General features: G+C 40.9%; 8 protein-coding genes across 13 annotated transcripts in view; 3 read left to right on the forward strand and 5 right to left on the reverse strand.

Moving 5' to 3' along the window:
• LOC115620602 overlaps positions 1-5,331 on the reverse strand; it is a 62,210-nt gene extending 56,879 nt beyond the window's left edge. The window contains exon 1 of the mRNA XM_030513935.1: positions 5,247-5,331. The gene's annotated coding sequence lies outside the window, so the exon portion shown is untranslated. The remainder of the gene's footprint in view (positions 1-5,246) is intronic.
• Positions 5,332-6,010: 679 nt separating this feature from the next.
• Positions 6,011-7,434, reverse strand: LOC115633941 (vacuolar protein sorting-associated protein 26C). Its single transcript, XM_030531459.1, has 3 exons — positions 7,305-7,434; positions 6,475-7,246; positions 6,011-6,412 (listed from the first exon to the last, which is right to left on the reverse strand). Exons 1-3 carry the CDS (start codon positions 7,380-7,382, stop codon positions 6,282-6,284), a joined length of 981 nt encoding a protein of 326 aa, XP_030387319.1. The 5' UTR covers positions 7,383-7,434; the 3' UTR covers positions 6,011-6,281.
• Positions 7,435-7,521: 87 nt separating this feature from the next.
• On the forward strand, positions 7,522-8,008 carry LOC115634380 (coiled-coil-helix-coiled-coil-helix domain-containing protein 7). Its single transcript, XM_030532064.1, has 3 exons — positions 7,522-7,629; positions 7,684-7,782; positions 7,837-8,008. The coding sequence occupies exons 1-3, from the start codon at positions 7,585-7,587 to the stop codon at positions 7,948-7,950; spliced, it is 258 nt and encodes an 85-aa protein (XP_030387924.1). The 5' UTR covers positions 7,522-7,584; the 3' UTR covers positions 7,951-8,008.
• Positions 7,936-8,920, reverse strand: LOC115634378 (distal membrane-arm assembly complex protein 2). The gene has a single exon (XM_030532062.1). The coding sequence runs from the start codon at positions 8,857-8,859 to the stop codon at positions 8,005-8,007; it is 855 nt and encodes a 284-aa protein (XP_030387922.1). The 5' UTR covers positions 8,860-8,920; the 3' UTR covers positions 7,936-8,004.
• LOC115634375 (serine/threonine-protein kinase PITSLRE) lies at positions 8,917-13,986 on the forward strand. 3 transcript variants are annotated; one of them, XM_030532055.1, is made up of 4 exons: positions 8,918-9,423; positions 9,923-10,203; positions 10,780-13,213; positions 13,287-13,986. In XM_030532055.1, the coding sequence occupies exons 3-4, from the start codon at positions 10,994-10,996 to the stop codon at positions 13,821-13,823; spliced, it is 2,757 nt and encodes a 918-aa protein (XP_030387915.1). In that variant the 5' UTR covers positions 8,918-9,423; positions 9,923-10,203; positions 10,780-10,993; the 3' UTR covers positions 13,824-13,986. The 3 variants fall into 3 exon arrangements, with proteins under 3 accessions (XP_030387913.1, XP_030387915.1, XP_030387914.1); XM_030532053.1 differs by lacking the exon at positions 9,923-10,203 and having other exon boundaries at positions 8,917-9,423; XM_030532054.1 differs by having other exon boundaries at positions 9,923-13,213.
• LOC115634376 (peroxisomal membrane protein PEX16) lies at positions 13,906-15,462 on the reverse strand. Its single transcript, XM_030532056.1, has 2 exons — positions 15,286-15,462; positions 13,906-15,196 (listed from the first exon to the last, which is right to left on the reverse strand). The coding sequence occupies exons 1-2, from the start codon at positions 15,395-15,397 to the stop codon at positions 14,265-14,267; spliced, it is 1,044 nt and encodes a 347-aa protein (XP_030387916.1). The 5' UTR covers positions 15,398-15,462; the 3' UTR covers positions 13,906-14,264.
• A 120-nt stretch (positions 15,463-15,582) lies between these two features.
• On the reverse strand, positions 15,583-16,976 carry LOC115634377 (hydroxyacylglutathione hydrolase, mitochondrial). Of its 4 annotated transcripts, none has more exons than XM_030532060.1 (2): positions 16,935-16,976; positions 15,583-16,547 (listed from the first exon to the last, which is right to left on the reverse strand). In XM_030532060.1, the coding sequence occupies exon 2, from the start codon at positions 16,513-16,515 to the stop codon at positions 15,700-15,702; it is 816 nt and encodes a 271-aa protein (XP_030387920.1). In that variant the 5' UTR covers positions 16,516-16,547; positions 16,935-16,976; the 3' UTR covers positions 15,583-15,699. The 4 variants fall into 4 exon arrangements, with proteins under 4 accessions (XP_030387920.1, XP_030387919.1, XP_030387917.1 ...); XM_030532059.1 differs by lacking the exon at positions 16,935-16,976 and adding an exon at positions 16,772-16,922; XM_030532057.1 differs by lacking the exon at positions 16,935-16,976 and adding an exon at positions 16,670-16,856.
• Positions 16,977-17,324: 348 nt separating this feature from the next.
• LOC115634379 lies at positions 17,325-18,417 on the forward strand. Its single transcript, XM_030532063.1, has one exon. It carries the CDS (start codon positions 17,328-17,330, stop codon positions 18,345-18,347), a length of 1,020 nt encoding a protein of 339 aa, XP_030387923.1. The 5' UTR covers positions 17,325-17,327; the 3' UTR covers positions 18,348-18,417.
• Positions 18,418-22,145: the final 3,728 nt, after the last annotated feature.

Below are 22,145 nucleotides of genomic sequence, written 5' to 3' on the forward strand. Positions count from 1 at the left end.
TGCTTTAATACTCATTGCAATATGTAGACTACAGTGAAAACTCCCTTAACGGACACCTCTTTTAACAGGACACCCCTCTTAGACGGACATTTTTTAAGCGTTTTTTTAGAGCAAGTTCGCCAAGGACGCGGTCACTATTTGTCGAGAAATTCGAGCTAAAGCCTCTCCTGGCTGTAAGCGAACCTTGTGTTAACGGACGCTGACATGTATAATCACATCAAATTTGAAAGAAAACCTCTCTGGGCATTCAAATGCATGCTAAATAGTTCCGTATTTTTCATATTCCTGTTATTTCTATCTACGTACTATATACCCACAAGATTTTTCTAAAATATCCTAACTTTCGCTATTTGTGCACATATTATTGTTATTATTTAACTATTTCACAGTTATGCTCAGTTTTGCAAGATATATAATATTAATAGTAGTTCTTGAACAAATATTGCAAATTAAATTAAATGTGTTGTTGCTCGGGAATGGTGGCAAAAGGAAAATACTTTAATTCCATAATAATTTGCAATAGTAGTGGCTGATGATAAAAACATGCTTTCTAATGACACAGTAGTAAATAATTGCCATAGAAGACTAAAATTCATGATGTATGGCCCATGGAAGGGTATATAAGCTCGATGCCGGCGAGGATAAGTTCTTAGCTCGTCACTAATAGTTTATGCAAGCGCTGACAAAAGTAAAAGGCGAATAAAGCGGCAAATGGCAGTCACAAAAATTGAGTGCGCTTTTTATGCGTCTTTAGGAGTGTATGGGAATTTGTGACTGTGTGTGTGTGTGTGCTTCTTTTTGATTGTGTGCGGGTGGCAGTTCCATGACAAATGCAAGCTTAACTGTCAAAAAGTATGCATGACGAAGAAGAAAGAGACAGATAGACAGACAGATAGACAGACAGACAGGCAGAGGTGGGTGAATGCCGCAAGTTGTTTGCCCGGAAATGTCTAAAAGGTAAACAGACAGAAAAATTGTGACTGTCAACATTTTGGCTAAGGAGCGGAAACGTCGTAAGAATAACAACAAAAATGTAAGAAACTTTCACTGCTCTTATTATTCTTCAAGTTGGAATGTGTATGTGTGTGTGTGTGTGTGTAAGAAAAACTATGAACGCTCGCGACTCAAGTGCCTGCGCGATTGCGAGTGGGCGTCACCGCCACAGGTACTTCCGGTACTTTTGGCAAGTAGCGCAGGCGTTACCAGCGTACCGCCTCCGTTTCCCATTCCATCCCGTTCGCCTCTTAGACTTGCAAAGCGAAATGGGCAATTAAATATCATGCATACGCCCTGTGGGAGCGCGAAACTGCCTCGCAAAACAACTTTAGTTTTGTTGTATAACATACATAGTTTGGGGGAGCACTTTAACTGAGAATTAAATTTCGTTTTGAAATGTTGCACAAAAAGCAAAAATATGTAATTCCTTTGCGTTATATGCGCGCTCATATTACGATGTGGTGTGTGTGTGTGTATGTGAGTTTGTGTGTGCTTTGCGCTGTGTTGGAGTGTAGTGCCTGCGGCTTTTCTTGTATAACAATTTGTGAGTTTGGCGCAGCGCTCACGTAATGAGCATAAACTACAGGCTGCAAAAGGCGCCCCCACACACAACTCCCGCGAAAGGTGAGGGGTCAGGTGGTGGCAGATGTGGGCGCGCAATGTGCTGCCGTGCAAATAATTGGTGCAAAAGTTTAAAATTATCACGGAAACACGCTGAAACACGTACACATCACCATCAGCATCGTCAACGCCGTGCGGCATAATTGCGTATGGCTGCGATAGCCGCCGGCTCCGGCTCCAGCAAGGACTCGAGTTTAAGCTCGATCCGACAGCATCCGCTGCTGCCTTTTGGGTCACAATTTATTGGAGCGTAGAACAGCCCACAGGCGCCGTCGACCGTCACGCTAATCCAGACCGTAATTACTCATGGTGCCCCTCGCGCTCTCTCCTCCAGATCCATGTACCAATTAGTTACAGTAACAGCTCTTCGGTCAAAGTTTCGCACGTGGCTGGTACTGGATATTTGGTCAAGGGTCAAATCGCTTAATGTTAAACGGAAAAGAATTCACTTTGCCTTAACTGTTGCTGTTGGCTACTTTATCACACACACACACACACACACAAACAAACAAACAAACACCCACGCACGCACGCACACAAAGGAGTGGAATTCCATACGCCCCGTTGACCAAGAAGCCAGAAACCATGCAACACCTATTAAATTGTGCGACCATTAAAAGTTTTTGCAATAGCGAGCACTTGATGATGAAAAGGAATTTTGTTTCAGCACCTGCAAGTGCAACTGAAAATACGTTTGCATATGCATTTTTCAAAATGTTTTTCTGTTGACCTCGTTTACGGGTCAGAGCAACTATGAAAACTTCTCCGAACAAACTAAATTGCCGTTGCCGCTTCCATTGCTGTTGCCATAACCATTGCAATTGCGACCGGGCTTTACGACCACCACAATCGCTGCTTTTGGCAACTGGGACGACGAAGCACACTGTGGGACCACAGTTCAAAAACAATTTAATAAATCGACATATTTTGCAAATTGCAATCGTATTGAATACAGAATGGAGAGCTTACCAGTTAAAAGAGCTTATTATTAACTCCCAAGAAAAAGTCGAACAGAAGACTGTCAAGCAATGTTTTTACATTATTATTACAAAGTATACCTTCTTGTATTTGTGATGTTCACCTTTTAGGGGGAATATGTCTTGTTTTTAAATTTTCTCATATGTTTCACATTTGTCTGGGAAACACCCACAACTTATAATTCATTTGCCAATTAACGGCCAACCAAAAATAAATAAAAATAATAAAAAATATAACATAATAATAGGTAGCAAGCTAAACAAAATTTGGAACATTATTATACCCAAAGTAATATTTATGCTTGTCTGCATTAAATTAAATATGTATTATTGACGCCTTCAAATAAAGCTGTAAAGCCCGAATAATCCTCAAAGAGGTAGAAATAAAAGGAAGGGAGATAACAAGCCATTAGATTTATATTGACTTATAAAGCCTTTTTAAAATTCGCATGCTTCGGAAATTTTACTTATATCATGATCTGAGCCACAATTAGAAATTAAAGGGAAGGAGCTTTAAGTCGCTAAAATACTTGCATTCCTTTCAAAGAAACTGTGAGTTTTTCCTAAGTACACAAATATTATCAGATTTTTTATATATTATTGATAAGCATTTGCTGTATTACAATTTATTTTACTTAGGCTTAATAGAATTTTTATTTTATGTTTGCTTTATTCAGCGAAATAGCGATGCGCTTGTTATGTTTTGTTTTTACGTGATGATTCCCCTAGATGGTGAAATAGAAGAACCTACAGATATCAGTAATCTTGTTTACCAAGTTCCACATCTTGTCTAAGTAATGCATGCAATTTGCTGCAATGCCCCACTGTACGATGTTAGTGGACAGGTGGCTGAATGGAAATGGAATGTTGCATGGTTATTTGGTTGGGTCACAGCGAGTATGGGGGCGTGGGGCGTGCTTGAGTATAGCATATTGAAATGCGATTACAGCAGACCTGGCATTGCCTGGCGTTCATTAAAGATGCATAAACAACACTCAGGGCATACAGACACAGGCACAGATACAGATACAGACACAGACACAGAGTCAGACAGATACTACATATATACGAGTATATACGAGTACAGCTGTCATCCCATGGCACATGTAAACAATTTCAATTTGAAAGCGTTGTGCTAATTTTAAATCAATTATACGACGTGACAGCGCCGCACAGACAAAGCTCGAGCTCAGAACCTTAGAAACTCCACAAGAAGACAAGCTTACGAATCCTTATTTTACTTTTCAATGCTAAACAATGCCAAGTAATCGAAATAAATGCGAACGTACAGCGGCAACATTTGGTGTGAAAAGTTTTTCGGGATATTACTTGAAAGTTTGGGGCAACCCCTACTCATTTTCCTTGCCAAATGTAAAATGTCGCTGGCAACAACAGCAGCAACAAAAAAAAAAATGTAAACGAAAGTTTGGCAGTGGTAGAGACAAGCGTCACTTCTGTGGTACATTTTGGCGACACACAAATTGCAGACAGCCTCCGTACTTCCCCCCTCTAGGTCCGTTCTCCCCAGCTCGATTTCAGTTGGAAGAGTCCCCTTTAGCTTAGTGTATAGAAAGAGAAAGCAACACTTTGTTGCTTTTTTCTCTGGTTATTTGCCTTAAATAAATACATTTACGCATACATATGTGTGTGTGTATTCGGTTCTTTATGGCAGAAAGTTGTGCCGCCAAATAGAGTAAATATATGTATGTACATACATGTACATATGTATATGGATATGTACATAATTTAGTGAACTTGAAACTTCTTGCGTCGACAAAGCGCTCTTCTGTACACACACGTACATACATATATGTATATAATACTCTTCTTATTGGATACAAAAGGGCTGTTTCCCACCTCAACATCTTGGCATTTTATGCAAAGTAATTTATAAGCATACCCGTACATCTGTACATACATATATACGTACATATGTTTTCGTATGTACTTATATACATGAAGCTCGAAGGCGGACATAAAAAGCGGTGCATACGAGCACACCTATATGCATATGTAGGTATGTACGTACGTATGTATGTATGTATATAAGTACTCACAAAGGCTTATTAAAGATTTAAAGTGGTGCAGGAAATTGATATGCACTTACCGGCTGAAGGAAGTTCCTACTCGTAAAAAGGCACTGAAGTGTGGCTTCATTAAAATAGGTCACAAAACTCTTGAGTTGCTCGAATTTCTATCATGGTGTAAGGATGAGCCCAAAAAGACTAACAAAATGCACTATACAAGTCGGAAGAATTTTTTCTCTATATCTAAGCTTAACATAAACTGCTAACGCCAGTGGCAAAATTTGCATAATTTTAACTTAACTCACAAGACTTTTCTGTAACATTAATGCACAAATTCTAGCCATAACGCGCATTCAATATTCAAATTGCATAATGGTTCACTTACACAAGTACTAGTTCAACTGATTCATTTTTTGATGTAACATTGATGTACAATTTCAAGCTTTAACGTTCGCTCAGTATTCATAATTGCATAATAGCCCCAATACTAGTTCAAATGACTCACTTGTTACTCTAGAAGGATAAGTTCATGTGCATAGGTTCTCTGGTGAATCGTCACAGAACAACAACAAACAAATACTTTAAATTTACATGAGTATATGTATATTTCTAAATGTGTACTTACATGCCATAAACACGGGTTACACACACGCTTAAGCTAACTGAAATAACTAACTAAATATTAACATAAATATAATACGCAACTTTTTTGGTTTGAAAATAATTTAATAACATCGACCCGCAACAGCTCAGTTGTCCGCACGATACGAAGCCTGCGACAGCTGTGCAGCTTTTGACTCAAGCCAGAAATAACAATAACTGGCCATTCACAATAGTACGCGTTTGTTTACAGCGAATATAACGGTAAGCTAGCAAGTGCGCGCAAAAGAGCGCTACACAAATATTTTAAAACAGTAAACCTTCTGATTTCAACATTTTCTATCGGAAGGACAATTGCATTGAAGTACCATAGTTTTTAAGTTGTAGTGTGTAAACGGAATAAAGTGTTGGAAAGATAAATAAGATACTAAAATTATGTTTTGTCGCCGTAATCTCTTAACAATTTTTAATTACAACTTTCAACCAAAAATTAATATTTTGTTGCTATTAGATTGTGTTACAAACGACTATGCCAGGCTTGAATTACATTGAAGGAGATAGGTGGAGAATTTAATAATACATAAGTACGCCAAATAGTCGCTGAGTGATAACCGATTAAAGAGGCTTCATTTAAATGCTACCCATGAGAAAGAAGCGCGGCGGAGAACCGTACTTTTAATTTAATTGTGAAAATTATTTGGCTATTGGTGCCTAATGTTGCTTTGATTAACTATTTGTTAAAAGGAGTGGGAGGGATTGGTTGACATAATTTAACTCGAAAATCAGATATTGTACATACCGCAGTATCATTTATTTATTTATTATGATAGATTGATGGCGTCTTGTTAAGATTAAGAAATATTTCACACTGTAACATCCAACATTCGAGCTCTGTTTGAAACCCTTCAATGTGTTCGCAATAGGTATAGAATTAATGCTCTTCTTTTTAATTCCGAGACTATAGCATTTTAGTACCAACGTTCGCACTTTAGAGATTATCCTACGAAAGTTTGAACGTTTAGTAGCTGAGATTATTAAACGGCATGGCGCTAGACATTCGTCAGCTTATTCGATCTGCTCCGGGTTTCTTGGTCTGTTGCAGTGGACTTGACGCTCGCTTTAATACTATCTTGAAATTCTCGCTTACGACATACTCCTCCTTGAACAGAACCACCAAGTTAAGCTCAAACTCTGTAATTAACGAAAAACAAAGAAATTATAGATGAATTTAATAAAAAAGGTAGCATCCTCACCTATTTTAAAATTTTTTGTAATTAGCGTGGGGCAAGTGAACAAACGCGGTAGCACCATATAAATGGGAAGTTCCAGTTTAGGCATTACATTGCCATCAGCAATCTGGATTGTCTGTATTTCAGTGGATTCTTTGGAGAAGCCCTCATCGCATCCGCAGGTCTCCACACGTACTAGTTGCATTTCTATTGACTTGATAGCTGCCTCAGTCTGTTGCACCATCAAGGTGCCTGTGATGGGCTTCGTTACACAGCACTCGGAGCAGTCCAGCCGACCAGTGATAAGGAAGCGGGGCATCGACAAACGTTCCTTTGGGCTAGCGGCGTTCTTCTGCAGCGTTTCTGGACTCAAGCTAAAGGGAATCGCACGTGACGACTCGTCACTTAGGGGCGTTGGCTTATATTGAATGCAGAACTGCTGCACCTTCTGTAGAGATTTTCCCAGGAAGTTGCGCTTTACATCGCATCGTAGCTGATAGTTAATGTTAATGAAAACACCATGATAAGTCTCGTAAAGCACTCGGGGCTCCGATTTACACACAAGTGGCAACTCAAAATGAAACTCTGAACGGCCTGCAGCCAGCTTCCCAGGAGCCGAAAGCTCCAAGCTGCTCTGCAGCAGAGTAATCGGCTTAACGGAGTTATAAAATGTATCAAAGAGACCCACGGTTTTGCTGCTTAACTGCAAATTAACGATGCCTTCCAAATACAGCACCAAGCCTTCATGTTTTGCCTCGGCAGGACATTGAAACTGTACACAGCCCATAAGCATATCCTAGTGGAGAGAAATCCCATTATAAGTGGTTACCATTAAAGTTCATTGTCATACCTACATTTTCGTAATAAACTTTATTCTCCCGTTTCAATTTTATTTCGAAATTTATTGCACTCATTTTGCATTCGCCGTGCATGCAGATGACAGTGAGATGCCACCTGTTGTAAATAAATGTAACGAGTTGTCCCACATTTCTTGCCCGTTTTTTGTTTTTGAGACGAATTGGCAGAGTCAAACACACAACCGGCTTGTCGGAAAATATGAATTTTATATAATTTACTTATATTTAACACTACATTTAATCTTAAAATAAATAAAGTAATTTTATACAAACTGAAATGCCTCGAAATCAAAATGCAGAACGCGACAACCCCTGTCTCAAGGTATGCCACAAAACATCCACATAAGCAAAAATCTCACTACTATATTCTTCTTAGGAGCAGGAGTTGTCGTTCAAATGTCTTAACAAAAATAATTTTGACCGGGACAAGTGTGAGGTGTACTTTGCTAATTATAATAACTGCAAAGAATTCTGGGTATGAGAACATGATTTTTGACCCGTCAAAATAATAATAACTAAATTTGATCAGAACAAAGTACGAACGGATCGTCGCGCCAAGGGAATCGCGCCATACCTGCCACCGGTTGAAGAGCGGGACGCTATCAAAGCAGAATACATGAAAACCAAGTCCCAAAAAAGTTAATATAATGAAATCTGTTACTTTGGGTAATATAATATTTTTTAACAACTTTTAAAATCAACTTTCGCTGTGTATTGTATCACCAGCAATAATTTTAAGGGATGGCTGCGCCTCCTCCAGCATTGCAATGGCCAGTTCAAGCTCCAACGATTGCTTGGGATCATCAAGAATAAGCAATTTTAGCGCTGGAAGGCGATAAAGACAAGATAGTCCCCTTGCGGTTATGGTTGTTCCGGAGAGGTCCAGGACCTCGAGCATAGGATAATCGCCACCAGACACACGATCTAGGCACCAATCACCAAACGTTTTGACATTGTGAAACGAAAGAAATTTCAGCTGATCCAGGCAACGCAAGTTCTCCAGGCCCTCATAGTAAAGTTGCATGTTGTCACAACGCAAGGCCTCCAGCTTATAGTCTGGATGGAACTTATTGGGCAAATTAAACTCGCCGTTCTCGTTGGCACGATGCCATCGATTGTCATTGTAAAACTTTGCTGCTCCGCCACGATAGAGAATGAAGTGAGCTGAAGCCAAGTCGGCGCCCAGAATTTTGTGGCGTTCAGGAATATATTGCTGCATGTGTCGCTCCAGACGCTCTTGTTTCTTCTCCCACCAGTTCTTTATTGACTTTGGGCTCAGATCCAGCGGTCGCTGCATCATCACAATGAAATCCGAATTCTGGTCCGAGTTGGAGAACAGTTTCAGCTTGCTGTTCCAATCCTCTGGTCTGTCGCCGACTGGTTTGCGCCACTTAAGTTGCTGTTTGTCCGCCGCCAACTCCGCTCGAATACGTTTCACTGTGGCACTGACATCCTCATCCTCCTGTCCATCGTGGGTGTGTCGCAGTGTGGCGGCACAACGACGCAATAAATTTTTTGAAATCGGGGGCAGCCGACGCGCACAAGTCAGCATATTTATTCACTTTAATTTATAATGACTCTATTCATTCGATGAAAAATACGTCCAATTTTATACCGAAAAAAGCGAACTAGTCCAAAAGCATTATAAAACTGTAGCAGCTGATGTAACAGCTGTACGCCCAAAATGAAAGATATGGCAACATTAACCAGACGCCATCTTCTAAGAAGCTGTCAATTTTTTTTATCACATTGAAATCATTTGCAGACGTTTGTAAACGTTTCTGAAAAACGCAATTTTCCACCGATAACCTCAGTAGAACTAAAATAAATGCTTATAGAATTAAGCTCAAAGCTTTAAGGTAACGCGTGGCAATATCCACGCTAGTTGTTTCGCGCATTAAAAAACGCAAACGAGCCACTGAAAAAAATTACGTGAATCATTGGACTCGAGCAGCAGCAACAGCAGCAAATACTTGGGACGCCTGGCAGCGGAGCACCCTTTCACTTAGTGGCAAGTACGAGTATTTTTGGAGTCTTGTCTATCTGCTGTCATGGTCAACACGTCTGGAAGCGAGGATGGCCAGCTACGCAGCCCCAATGATGAACAATATATCAGGTGTGTATGGGCTAGACGTTTTGTCTTCGCACGAAAAATTGTTGGTATATACATACATATATATACACACTCACGCACGCGCCACTCATACAAACATATGTTGTTTGTATGTATGCATGCTTGTGAGCTGATCTGTGCATTTCGCTTTAATGATGAAACAACAATTTTTCCCGCAACTATTTTTCATTTATCTGTTCTTGTTGTTATTGTTGTTGACAAAAACATGCTAATTCCATTTGAAAAAAGACGAAGTAAATGCTATATTGCTGGAGCTAAGAAGCAGCAATATGGTGAAGCCTACAACAAAAAAAATCAAAAGCAAAATTCCCTGCAACCACCTGTCATAAAAAAAGAACTTTTTCCAACTTTCCTTTTGCGCCTTTTAATTAATATATGCCTCAATACATATGTTAAATAACAAAAACAAAAACCAAATTATTGACACATCCCTCTAAAATCTGTGCAGTTTAATTTACTCGAGTTTTTTCATTGCAAATAGGCCAAAAGTGTGTACTTGTCCCATGACCGAGGCGCGCGATGGCCAACAACTAAACTATAAAAAAAGAGTGTTAATTATAAAACAAAACAAAAGCAAATGCAAGCCAAAAGTTCAAAAGTTCTTGTGTGCACCTCACTACTATAGAGTGCAGAAACTTCAGCGCGACGCAGCAAGGAGATTCCGAATACGGCGGCCAGAAAGAATCCACAATATCAAATATTGCAACTAACCGACGTACGCAAGTGCCTAGGTTTGGGATACATCTTGGGTCTTGGTTGGCGGTAAATTTAAATTGACTATTTCAAGTACAAACCATTCTAATGCCTTTAGCCCGCCATATCTTTGTGTCTATTTGTTCCGCCCGAGCATTTTAGAGGTTTGCATTGGTCGTAAGTTTACATTTTACAGCCCTCGGATTTAAACTCGGCAGCTACCATGGAATTGTTTAACTTGGTTGCTTTGCATCGGGATATAATCAGGTAAGTGTTTACTGCACCAACATATTGATGATGCCATGACACAAGGAAATTTATTAAGTCCTCAAATACTACACACATTTATCTGACTTTTTGCTAATCCCTTTTTGCACAGCAAACAGATTATTCTTCTTTCCTCTGTGCGCCGAGGTCATGAACCCGGGGGCATAAGTAAAATGTAATCAAACGACAAGCAAGCAAATCAACAAATTTTACAGCAGGCTCAGCGCCAAGCCTTTTGCCCACATGGCTAGTCGGTCAGTCAATGGTCTACACATTTGGCACACACAAATTTGCAAAATGGAACTAAGCGTTGAGATTTTGTCAACTTGAATATTTTACGTGCCCTATAACCTGTGACCCATTCTTGTTTACTTTTAGCGGCGATGATGACGAACATGATACCGATTCCTTGTATATACAACCACCGCAGGCGAGTACGCGTGACCCCACGAGCACACGCCGCAAGGAAAAGAAACATTCCCGGGAGCGTCGGCGAAAGGACCGCGACAGCTTCAACGATCGTGATTCGGAGGGAGGTGTAGAAAGAGAGCATCGGGAAAGATATGAATATAGGCGAGAGGAGCGAACAGACATGGATCGCCACTACCATCATCAACGCAGCTCAGATCGCGGCGGGGGAAGCAGCGGCTACTCGAAACATCATATCAGCCATGCTTACCACTATCAACAACCACAGCACCATCACCACCACCAGCCTCCGCCGCTGCCGTATGGTCATCACCACCAGCAGCATCATCACCACCAACACAATCATAGTATGCATTTGGCCGGAGTACGTCCGGCTCGCGGAGAATATTATCAGTCCACGGCTCTTTATCACACCAATCGGCATCACGTTTCTGCTGGTGGGGCTGATTATGGTAGCATTGGCGCCGTTACAAGCGAAATAGAGCTACAACGACGCGCCAAAAAATATAGCTATGAGCAGCCTAAGGATGCCGAGAGTCTCGAGCAGGATTTGCGTTCGCGGCTGCTAAGTAAACGTAACAATTATGTGAAGGACTATGAAATGGAAACAAATTACGAACACAAAAGCAGCAGTCGCAAAGAGTCACGATTGCGTGGCGAGGAGCGGTTGCTAAAAGCTGAACGCCATAAACAGCGACACGAGCGTTCAGCACGTGCCAATGTCATTGAGGTCCTAGATAGTCCAGAGCCCGGTGACGGTGCCAAAAGCCGACACAAACAGCGCAGCAAACAGCTAGACAAGGAAAGAGTTCGTGCAACGGCTGCAGGCGTGAGGTTAGAGCCAGCACGCAACCGGACCGGCGATGATCCCGAGCTGACGGTACGACGCGAGAAATTGCTGGCGGCCGAGCGTGAAATTCAAAAGCGCAAGCAGACGGCCCGAGAGGAATTGGAGGCACGACGGGAATTGCTGCGCGAGCGTAATGAACATAATGCACTAAGTCCCAGTGCTGTGGCGGCCAGCGTTACGGCTGGCCTGAATGTGGTGGTGAAAAGAAAACAAAAGTCCGATCAGTACGAGCACGAAGTGAAGCATAAAAAGCGCAGCAAACATAGCCACGATGAACAGCGAACTGAGGACGATGAGAACGAGAGCGAAGAAAGCGACTCAGAGAGCGAAGAGGACGAGGATGACGAGGACGATGATGAGAGCGCAGGCACTGCCACTGGCAGCGAAACAGGCTCAGATGAGAGCGATGGTAATTACGAGCAAACGAAAAAACGTAAGCGTCCAAGCGATGCTGATGCCCAAGCTGAGGAAGATGTGCCCCTTCCCGATAGTCCACTGTCTGTGGGCGAATTATACAAGTCACCGAAACAGCGCAAGAATCGGAAAAAGCGTACTCCATCCATAAGTTCCAGAAGCTCCCGTAGCAGTCGCAGCCCAAGTCGCAGTGAATCCCACTCCAGATCAGAAAGTGCGGGCTCTAGAAGTCGTAGTCGTTCTCCCGGCAGCAGTCCCGATGAGCGTGCAATCAGCGATCAATGCTCGCCGAGCACAAGCACGCGCAGCGAAGAGCGTGGCATGGCACAGAATCAAGCAAAACTTAACGATGTCGAGGAAAAAACTAAGCATATAAAAGCTGAAGATGCACCAATTTGCGATGACAAAGGTGTGCCGTTGCCCAACTACTTTCCTGGCGTTCAGGGCTGCCGTTCCGTCGAAGAATTTCAGTGTCTCAATCGCATTGAGGAGGGCACCTATGGCGTCGTCTATCGAGCCAAGGATAAGCGAACCAGTGAAATTGTCGCACTTAAACGCCTCAAAATGGAAAAGGAGAAGGAGGGCTTCCCGATTACATCGCTGCGCGAAATTAACACACTCCTTAAGGGCCAGCATCCGAACATAGTAACAGTGCGAGAGATTGTAGTGGGCTCCAACATGGACAAAATCTTTATAGTTATGGACTATGTGGAGCACGATCTAAAATCGCTTATGGAAACGATGAAGAACCGCAAGCAGAGCTTCTTTCCTGGTGAAGTCAAGTGTCTCACTCAACAGTTATTGCTGGCGGTAGCCCATCTGCACGACAATTGGATACTGCATCGTGACTTGAAGACCTCCAACCTGTTGCTATCGCACAAGGGCATTCTGAAGGTGGGTGACTTTGGTCTGGCCCGTGAATACGGCTCGCCACTGAAGAAGTACACCTCGCTGGTCGTCACACTGTGGTATCGAGCACCCGAATTGCTGCTCTGTTCGCCCGAATATTCAACGCCCATCGATGTGTGGTCGGTGGGTTGCATCTTTGCCGAATTTTTGCAAATGAGCCCTTTGTTTCCCGGAAAATCGGAAATCGATGAACTCAATCGCATATTTAAGGTAAGAACAAAAACAATATATAGTCTAAGATGAAAAATCAAATATTTTATTAATCAACAAATTACATCTGCAGGAATTGGGCACACCAAACGACAAGATCTGGCCTGGTTATAACGAGCTGCCCGCTGTGAAGAACATGCTCAGCCAGAACTCACAGTTCACAGAATATCCCGTGTCACAGTTGCGGAAGCACTTCCAGGATAAAACCTCAGATACCGGAGTGGCGTTGCTGCAGGGCCTGCTTACATATGATCCCAAACAAAGACTGACTGCTGACGGGGCGCTAAAGCATCCGTATTTTAAGGAGCTACCATTACCCATCGATCCATCCATGTTTCCCACGTGGCCGGCCAAAAGTGAGCTGGGCGCGCGCAAGGCGCAGGCCTCCTCACCAAAGCCACCTTCAGGTGGTTCCCAATTCAAGCAGTTGGGCCGCGATGAGCCGATTGTTGCCTCCAGTGGAGGTGGCGTCGGCGCCAAACTCTCATCGGGCATCATCACTGGCAATAAAAAGAGCGGCGCCTCAACGACCAACACAGGCTTTGTCCTGAACGCCGGCCTCACACAGCGACAACTGGCCATGGGTCCTGGCTTCAGTCTGAAGTTCTGAGTGGGGCTAAGCGTTATTTTGGCATGCAGCTGCTGCATATAGCTACACAAGTTTTAGCCAATTAAATACTTGTTATGTATAGTTTAGTATGTAAGTTAAAAATTTCGTTTATGTGTATGTGTAAAAATTGTTCCAAATATAATTTTAAAGCCATACAAACAAATTCACGCACAACAGACTTAAGAATTTACTGCAGAAGGCTATACAAAACATGAAAATCATGAGCTACGATGTCATGTAAAGGATAAACTTAATTTTAACTGAATATATGGCAGTTCATCCAATTAGATAAGTCAATCGTGGAATGTAGCTTGCGATTTTCAGGTTTTGTGTAAACTACTTTTGTCAGCATTTCAGTGGGCTATCCATCAACCTACCATTCCTGTAACTTTATAGCTTAGCCTAAATCTCAATACTTCAAAAGTGTTTTATTGCTACGCTTCACGTTGACCACAGATAGAAGTAGGTGCTCTGCCAACGTGGCACGTACTCGCGCAATGGTCCAGCGAGCATTTTGGCAATAGGTACGTTCTCGGCGACAAAGCCCAGCATACGCTCAACGCGGGACTTTGTGTATCGTTCGTAGAAGGGCGAACGGACCAAGAAGTATAGCAGATTAATGCAGCGCCTCGATAGCTCGACTTTCTGTTTCTGTGACATCAAATGCCGATGCTTACGATACATGTGAATACTCCACAAATCAATCGAGAGGGCGACCATGTACTGCTTCCAACTGCGGCGACCGAACAACCCCATGGCTACCAAATGAATTAGTGGCTTAGAAATGTACAGGTACTCGGCATGTAGCAATTGCCTTGGTATTTGGCTTTTCTGGGTCTCCGCACTCTCCATGTCAAGCCTAAAATCACGATATTGTATGGGCGGCGCGCCCTCCACTTTGCGTATGAGGCGTCCAGAACGCTTCAACTTAAATGTAATGGAATGCTCTGGCGGGTGAGCGGTTTCACTGCTCACTTCTGGCACAACATGCCCGCCTTGGAGGGATTTACGCTGCTTGCTGAGCGATCGACGGTTCAGAGACGGTATGGGCGGAGAGGTGACAATGTCCGCCGTGGAATGTTTCAGAATAAACAAACGACCTGCTGCTTTGAAGACCTGTATTATAGCTATGACAAGCCACTTTCCAGTTGGTCCAAACACACGACGGGCTGATATCTCAATAAAAACTTCACTGTACTCGAGTGTTGTCAGTGCGACCTTTAGACGGTAACAAAGGCCGCTGGACTGCTGATGAACCATAGAGTTTTCGTTTGCTTCACGCTCTTTGTCAATAATGCGATCGTTATAAAACACCAGCACATTCGAAAGGGTGTACACCAGCTCGGACACCACATTTGAGTCCGATATTCGGCCTGATAAGATGTGGAAAGGGATTTAAGTAACTTTTAATTGCGTCACCAAGTGCAGAGTTTTCTTTTTATCAACACGCACTTAATCTTACCTGCAATGAAATAAGACACCCACTTTGCTGTTGTTTCGAAGTCGCCTACTACGTCAGGATTTTTCGCTACCCACGTTTCGTAGGATTTTACCAAGTGCTTTATTTTATCCATTTTCAACGAAATAAAAGTATTTAATAAGCAAATAAAACAAATTGAAGGCGGTAAATAAAACTGCAGTTGTTTCCGTCCCCGAACGATTTACCACCTTGTGAACAGATGAGAAACACGAATATACGCTTCAGATCAGAGTTGCCACATTTTTGAAATCCGTATTTGAGAGAGTAACGTTTATTCGCTTTGACCTTGATAAACCATTTCCACGGAAATTTTATTGACATTTCAGTATATGCATGTAAATATAACTCAAAAAAAACTAATGCACAGCACAGCTTAAGTATTATTTTTAGATTAGATTAAGCTTTAAAAGTATCTTTCTCTTTGCGCAAGTTACCCATAACTTGAATAGGATTTGTTTGGCCACCAGCGTGTTTTTGAACAGCACTCTCATGAACGCGCATAAAGGGATTCCACGACTTCTCTTCACCTATTGTGGAGGGCACTGTCGGATCTTGCGAGGCACGCCGCATCTTGGCCCATTCAATGCGCTTATGTATAGACTCGTTTTCTGGCTCAACATGGCGGGCAAAACTCATATTCTGCAACGTATATTCGTGCCCACAGAAAACCTTCGTGTTGTCTGGGAGAGACGCTAATTTCGTGCACAACGCCTCGTACATTTCCTCGGGTGTGCCCTCAAAGAAACGCCCACAGCCGCCCTGGAAAAGTGTATCCCCAGTAAAGACAGCCCCCTCGCCCTGGCCATCGGCAGTTGTTACGTGGTAGCAAATGTGCCCTGTAGTGTGACAGGGCGTAGAAAGGCAACGCACATTCAAATTGCCAATTGTGAATGTATCATCTTGACGAACTTTCCGATTAAGAGCACCAATTCTATCATCACCGCCATATACTTGCAACTCCTTGCTCCACAATTTCACCAATTTTTCATTACCGCCGGCATGATCCCAATGATGATGTGTAGTGAGTACTTTGTTGAGGTTAACTTTGGCTTCTTGTACCGTTTTAATCACCAATTCGGGATCTACGGGATCGACCACAGCCGCCTCTTGCGTCTTTCCATCCACAATCAAATACATATAATTGTCCTGCAATGCAGGCAAAATCTTCACCTGCATCCCATCCAGCTTGACTTCCTCCAGCGTGCTGTGCATTCCTCTAATTCCAACTGTACGGAACTTTTGTACTGTAGAAGAAAATGAAAAAGAATTGATTATTATGGACAACAGACCAATACGGAAATAAGAGCAAAGCGACATAAAAATGACAATAGCATAAACACACAGATTAGATTGCACATAAGATTACAATTGACAAGATAGACGTGGACACCCAAACACCGCCTTACAGCTCCAGTACCAGACGAAACCACCGCAGCGCTCAATGGCCGTGCGAAAAATTTTGACGAACCTCGAAAATAGACGGCAGTCGCTTTAGTTTCAAGGGAAGTTGCAATTCCTTTCCAGACGGACGAAAACATCTAGCGGTTCTGAATTGGTAAGGCTTACAATTGTTAATGCTTTTGGGGCAATATGAAATTTGTATGTATATTTATTATAATATTCAGCTATACCACACGAAATATGAATGCAGCAAATCTGAAGATGAAATTTTTCAGACTACAAGGGCTGACAGCTGTGTGGTGATAGTATTGTAAAACGCTAAGCTTTTTGCTAAGCTTACTGTGAATGAGGAACTTTTTTCAGGGCGGAAAAATCGTTGAAGTTTAAATTTATTTGCAACGAACCTCGAAAATAGGCGGCAGCCGCTTTAGATACAAGAGCCACTATTGATTTATTTCCTTTCCAAGCAGACGATAACAACTAACCGTTTTGAATTGGTAAGTCTTGCAATTGTGTATTTTATTATATATATTTATATTTAACTAACTGATACACTTTTTCCAGGGTTGAAAATTCGTATTGTGTTTCGAACATATTTGTAAGAGTTCGTTTTGAAAGTTGTGATGTCTGACAATTCGGATGAGAATTTAAATTTGTCCAACTCACAGTCGCGCCTGATTGAGGTGCACCACGTGGGCGTGACAGCCAAATTGCAATCACCACTGTCCAAATTGTTTCCAGGCTTGAGCTCAACAACCGAAACAGACACATTTCCAGATTCCAAAGCCGAATATAATATGTTTCGGAACGAGACGCAGGACGAGAGCACAGAAACCACTGTGTTTTCGTCACCCCGCGTGCTCTACGAGCTCCACGCAGAGCCGGAGAAGCAACAGCGTCTGCTTGCCAAGAAAATAAAACCTCAACGTATTGAATTCCAGCGCTATTGCAAGGCCAAGCGCCCACATGTTCAAGTGCCGCCACGCAAACGTAAAAGCAGAACCAAACAGGCTAAGGCGGGGAAAAAGGAAAAAGAGCAGCAGAACAGTGGCTTCTTTCAGCGTCTCTTCTCCTCACTGGACAACATGTGCAAATGCCACCCGCAGAGTGCGCGAAACATCATCGACGATCTGCCCGAACCGCAGTGGAATAAAAAGGCGGCATCCCGCCACACCTGCATTGGCATCTATCCCTTTGAGCATGGCTGTGCGGACTATTTAAGCACCACAGACACACATCCCAAAATCAATTCCATAGTACTGGCGGATCGTGCCACTACCTATGCAACACATTTCTGGGCCGAGTTCTTCGGTCTATTGCATATTGCCGTCGCATTTGTTGTAGCATTTGTTCTTCAGTTTTATCGCTTCATCCTCTATTCGGTGGTCAACACTCTTGTCGTTGGACTGCTCCACACCACCTCGGATTATATGATCAAGCCGGCACTGACTGTTGTCTTCAATGGCTTCCTGCAACCGCCCCTGATCTTTATTTATAATATTTTGTGTTCCCTGCGCGACATTGTGGATCCCGTAGCCGACACCGTCAACAATCTGATGAAGCCACTGGCCATGCTGTGTGCCAACGTACGACTGATTAATGTTAACTACAGGAATGTGCGTCGGCTGAACAAGGATGTTTAATTTGTCATCCAGTCAATCACTATATTCTTGTGTTCTATATATTATTTCTCTTTATACAGTTTTCTTTAAATCTTGTTTGTTCCGTTTTAAAATGTTCCGCTGTTTGTCTGGCGATGGGAGGAGCCATCCTGTCAACCCCGAATACTAATGCTGCACATGCTCAGCAAGTCCACCTCACGCTTCTCAGTGCCTCACACACACACACACACACAATTACGCACAAACAAACGTTCTCAGATTACACTCTTGTTTTTCCTCCTCCTGTTCATGGAACTGTAGCCATAACGACCTGGCCCTAGCGCTTTCCTATACAAAGGGTGTGCCCAGAGAGGCACGGAGTGAGCTCAATTATGTCGAATGCAACATTTATGATTTATTTGCTCATTTTGTGGCCTTAGCGACGACGCAGCATGCACCATGGGGCGGTCTGACGAGTTGGCGGGATGGTCCGTTGCGGGAGCATATGGCAAACGCTTTGATTGTTTGTAAAACAGCTAATTACATCCCGTGAGAGTTGCTGTTATGGTCAATTATTTACAATTTGAATGGAAAATCTGTACAGACATTTAAATATATGTACATGTATCCTTCATGCTCTTAGATAGTGGAATAGTGCTTCGATGACAACATTTTTTTCATATTGTGCATTTCAATAAAATTAAATTTATCAAATCGAATAGCCAGTAATATACACGTATATTTAAAATAAGTATAATTGATATAAGTTAATGTTAAATAGGTTGTTACAGCTATAACATGTAAGACTAAGATAAGACTATAGATCTATTACATTAATAAATAAAACAAATTAAAATATAGAAAAACATTCAAATAATATATTCCTATCCAAAATAAAATCTTTTGTAGAGCTAGGTATTCTTTCATAAGAAAGTATCTTTTTTATTAAACACCTTTTTTACAGCAATTGATCAATAAAATACATGTTTTAGAGGAAAAAGGTTTTTTAAATAAAAAACTACTTGTACCTCTGTGGCATGGATCGGAATTCAGCCGCCAGTGTTTTCAGTCTCATAAGAACACTATACATCGATGTTAAATGTTAAGAATACTATTGATTTTAAAACCGAGAGAGAGATACTATTATTCTGCACTGATCTACATATGTATATACCTTTTCTTTATACTATAGTATGAAACAGTTTGTCCTGGCAATCATTGCACAGTCCAGACGGAAAGAGCTACGAAGTGTAGGCGGGCTCTAGAAAGCTATTGAGTTTTGAATTTTTTACTTTTAGAAAGAATAGGAAACAAACTGCACTCGATTTTTAAGATTTTAAGTGAAAAGTCTTCACTCTTGTGTCGTTGAAGCGACAGTAATTACTGGGTGTGCCAAAGAGAGAAAGGTGCTATTATCACAAATCCAAGAATAAGTTTCCGTTTCCTCGCAAGCCTAGAACTTAAAGTATTAGACTTTAAGGTATTAGATCTAGGAAAGGGATTGCTGTTCCCAAGGGCCGTTTCAACCGTTAGCTCTGCTAGAAAGTAATATCTAATAAAACTAACCTTACACTGGTATCTACTTAATAAGGTGAAACATTATGGCTAGATCTTCACAATTTATAAGAAGTATGATAGTTGTAAGAAGGGAACGCTATATTTATAATTTTAAAGTAAAATTGATTGTGTCTCCATTTTTCAATCGATCGCCATACATTTTAATCTATGGAAAATATTCAATATCATCGTCGTTTATTGAGAATATGGATTCAGTTCAATTTGGATTAGTCAGTTGTCTGAGGTCTTAGGTCATTAGATACTTATTATCAGCTATTAACAGTAGCTCTGGTCTATCATAATTCCTCCTGGTTTTACAAACTTCCTTAGATACCATGTAGATAGTCTATATCTTTTGAGCGAAGGTTGAACCTAAAGCATTTAAAAGATCACGAATTGAGAAATTATATCTACATAAATTTGTTATTTTATAATAATTATTTATATTGCATTTACTTCGAACTGGTTGGCTAATTGATTCCGACATTTCGTAATATTTCGTTAGTTTTAACATAAAGGACCAGAGCGTGTAGAAAACGTTATTTCTTAAATTATAGTAAACACAATTATAAAGTAATAAAAATATATTCGCTCTATATTTCATTTTTCACGTGTGCTTAACTCTTTCAACGCAGACCTCTTTATTGTAAACACCGTTCATATTCTTTGAGTTTTCACTTCCAGGTGAGTTGCTTTACGTGGAATTTCCTTAATGTCCTTAAACCTTCAAATCAACGAAAGTGATCTACAATGATTCTTATCAACGGATTAGACCAACTACTTTGTTTTGTAATGGAAAGTGTGTTGGCATGGGCATTTATTATGAATTTTGTAATTCTTAGAAAACGTATTTAGATTTTAAAAAACCTCATGATATGCAGGAAAAACTGCAATTTTCACTATCCCAATTTTTCAGCTGATGTGTAAAGAGAGAAATCGCGTTGAACTAAAAATGAAACATGTTTTGTTTCATAAATTTAGATAAATTATTCTTATTATTATATAAATGAACAATTACTGACGAGTAGCTATAAAAAATACTAAGTTCTAAGCTGAAGCAGATAATGAATTACTAATAATAGTATTAGTAATACTAATAATAATAATAATTAGTATTATTAATATGATATATTTATTTAAGCCAAAGTTATGTGTAAAGTCCTAATAAGAAAATCTTGTATGTTTCTAAACACTGATAGAAACAAATCCAAAGATATGTAGTTGCCATGGGAACAACCGTTCCGAAAATAAGGGTAGAAGCTTTTTATAACTAATTTAAAAATTTAAGTATTTCTATTTAAAAGCACCCGAGTAGAATGCATATGAAATTGAAGATAAAATGTTATCGTTTCTCTATGCGTTGCTTGTGTTCATATGAAAGTTAAATACAAATACTATAAAAACAATTGCAATGCTAATGTACACAAATAGTTCTCATAGTAAACGAAACAATATTCCTATTTGTTGTTTATAGGCCGATATGAAAGTGGAGATTCAGTCAAAGGCGGTGGCGCAGAGCTTCATTAATGGAAATAATGGGATCATTGTTGTAGAAGTCTGACTAAGGATCGTTTTACAGCGCATTTCATAGAGCATTCGCATTCTGGTGACACCCACACACACCCCTTTTTGGATTACCGGCTAGATGCCAAGAACTAAAACAAACCCAATTAGCTGTAAAAATGTGCCCGAGTCGGAGCATATCAGAGCATATGGCTGATATTAATGAGGTAAAATTTGTGGGCATTGATTGATTTGCGTTGCTAATGGCAAGAACACTCATATGTGTGGTCGCAATCGGAATATTATAAATCGGTTGTACACATTATGTATGTTGATTACTTAATCATGTGTTCAGTTTATACATAATATAGTTACTATATAGCATATATAAATAAGTTATAAGTTATACACCCATACACATTATGTCAGTGATAATTGGGGAAAAATATTCGAGGTGGCTGCAAGGCGAAGAATATTAAAATTAAATGATGCTTAAGCGAATAAGCAACTGAATTACAGATGATGAATTTTTTAAGAGTTGATTTTGAATCTGTCAAATGTGTAATATACTTACTTATGTATATAATATGATGAGACGAGTTGGTATAGCCGTCTCCGTCTGTTTGTATGAACGCAAGGATCGCGGAAACTATAAGAGCCGAAATAACCAAGCATCGTATCAATAATTTCCTGAACAATATACTTGATAATGAAACTATAAGAGCCGAAATAACCAAACATCGTATCAATAATTTCCTGAACAATATACGTGATTTCATT

Source organism: Scaptodrosophila lebanonensis, unplaced genomic scaffold, assembly GCF_003285725.1.
Source record: "Scaptodrosophila lebanonensis strain 11010-0011.00,11010-0021.00 unplaced genomic scaffold, SlebRS2 tig00000001-arrow-pilon, whole genome shotgun sequence".
NCBI lineage: Eukaryota > Metazoa > Arthropoda > Insecta > Diptera > Drosophilidae > Scaptodrosophila > Scaptodrosophila lebanonensis.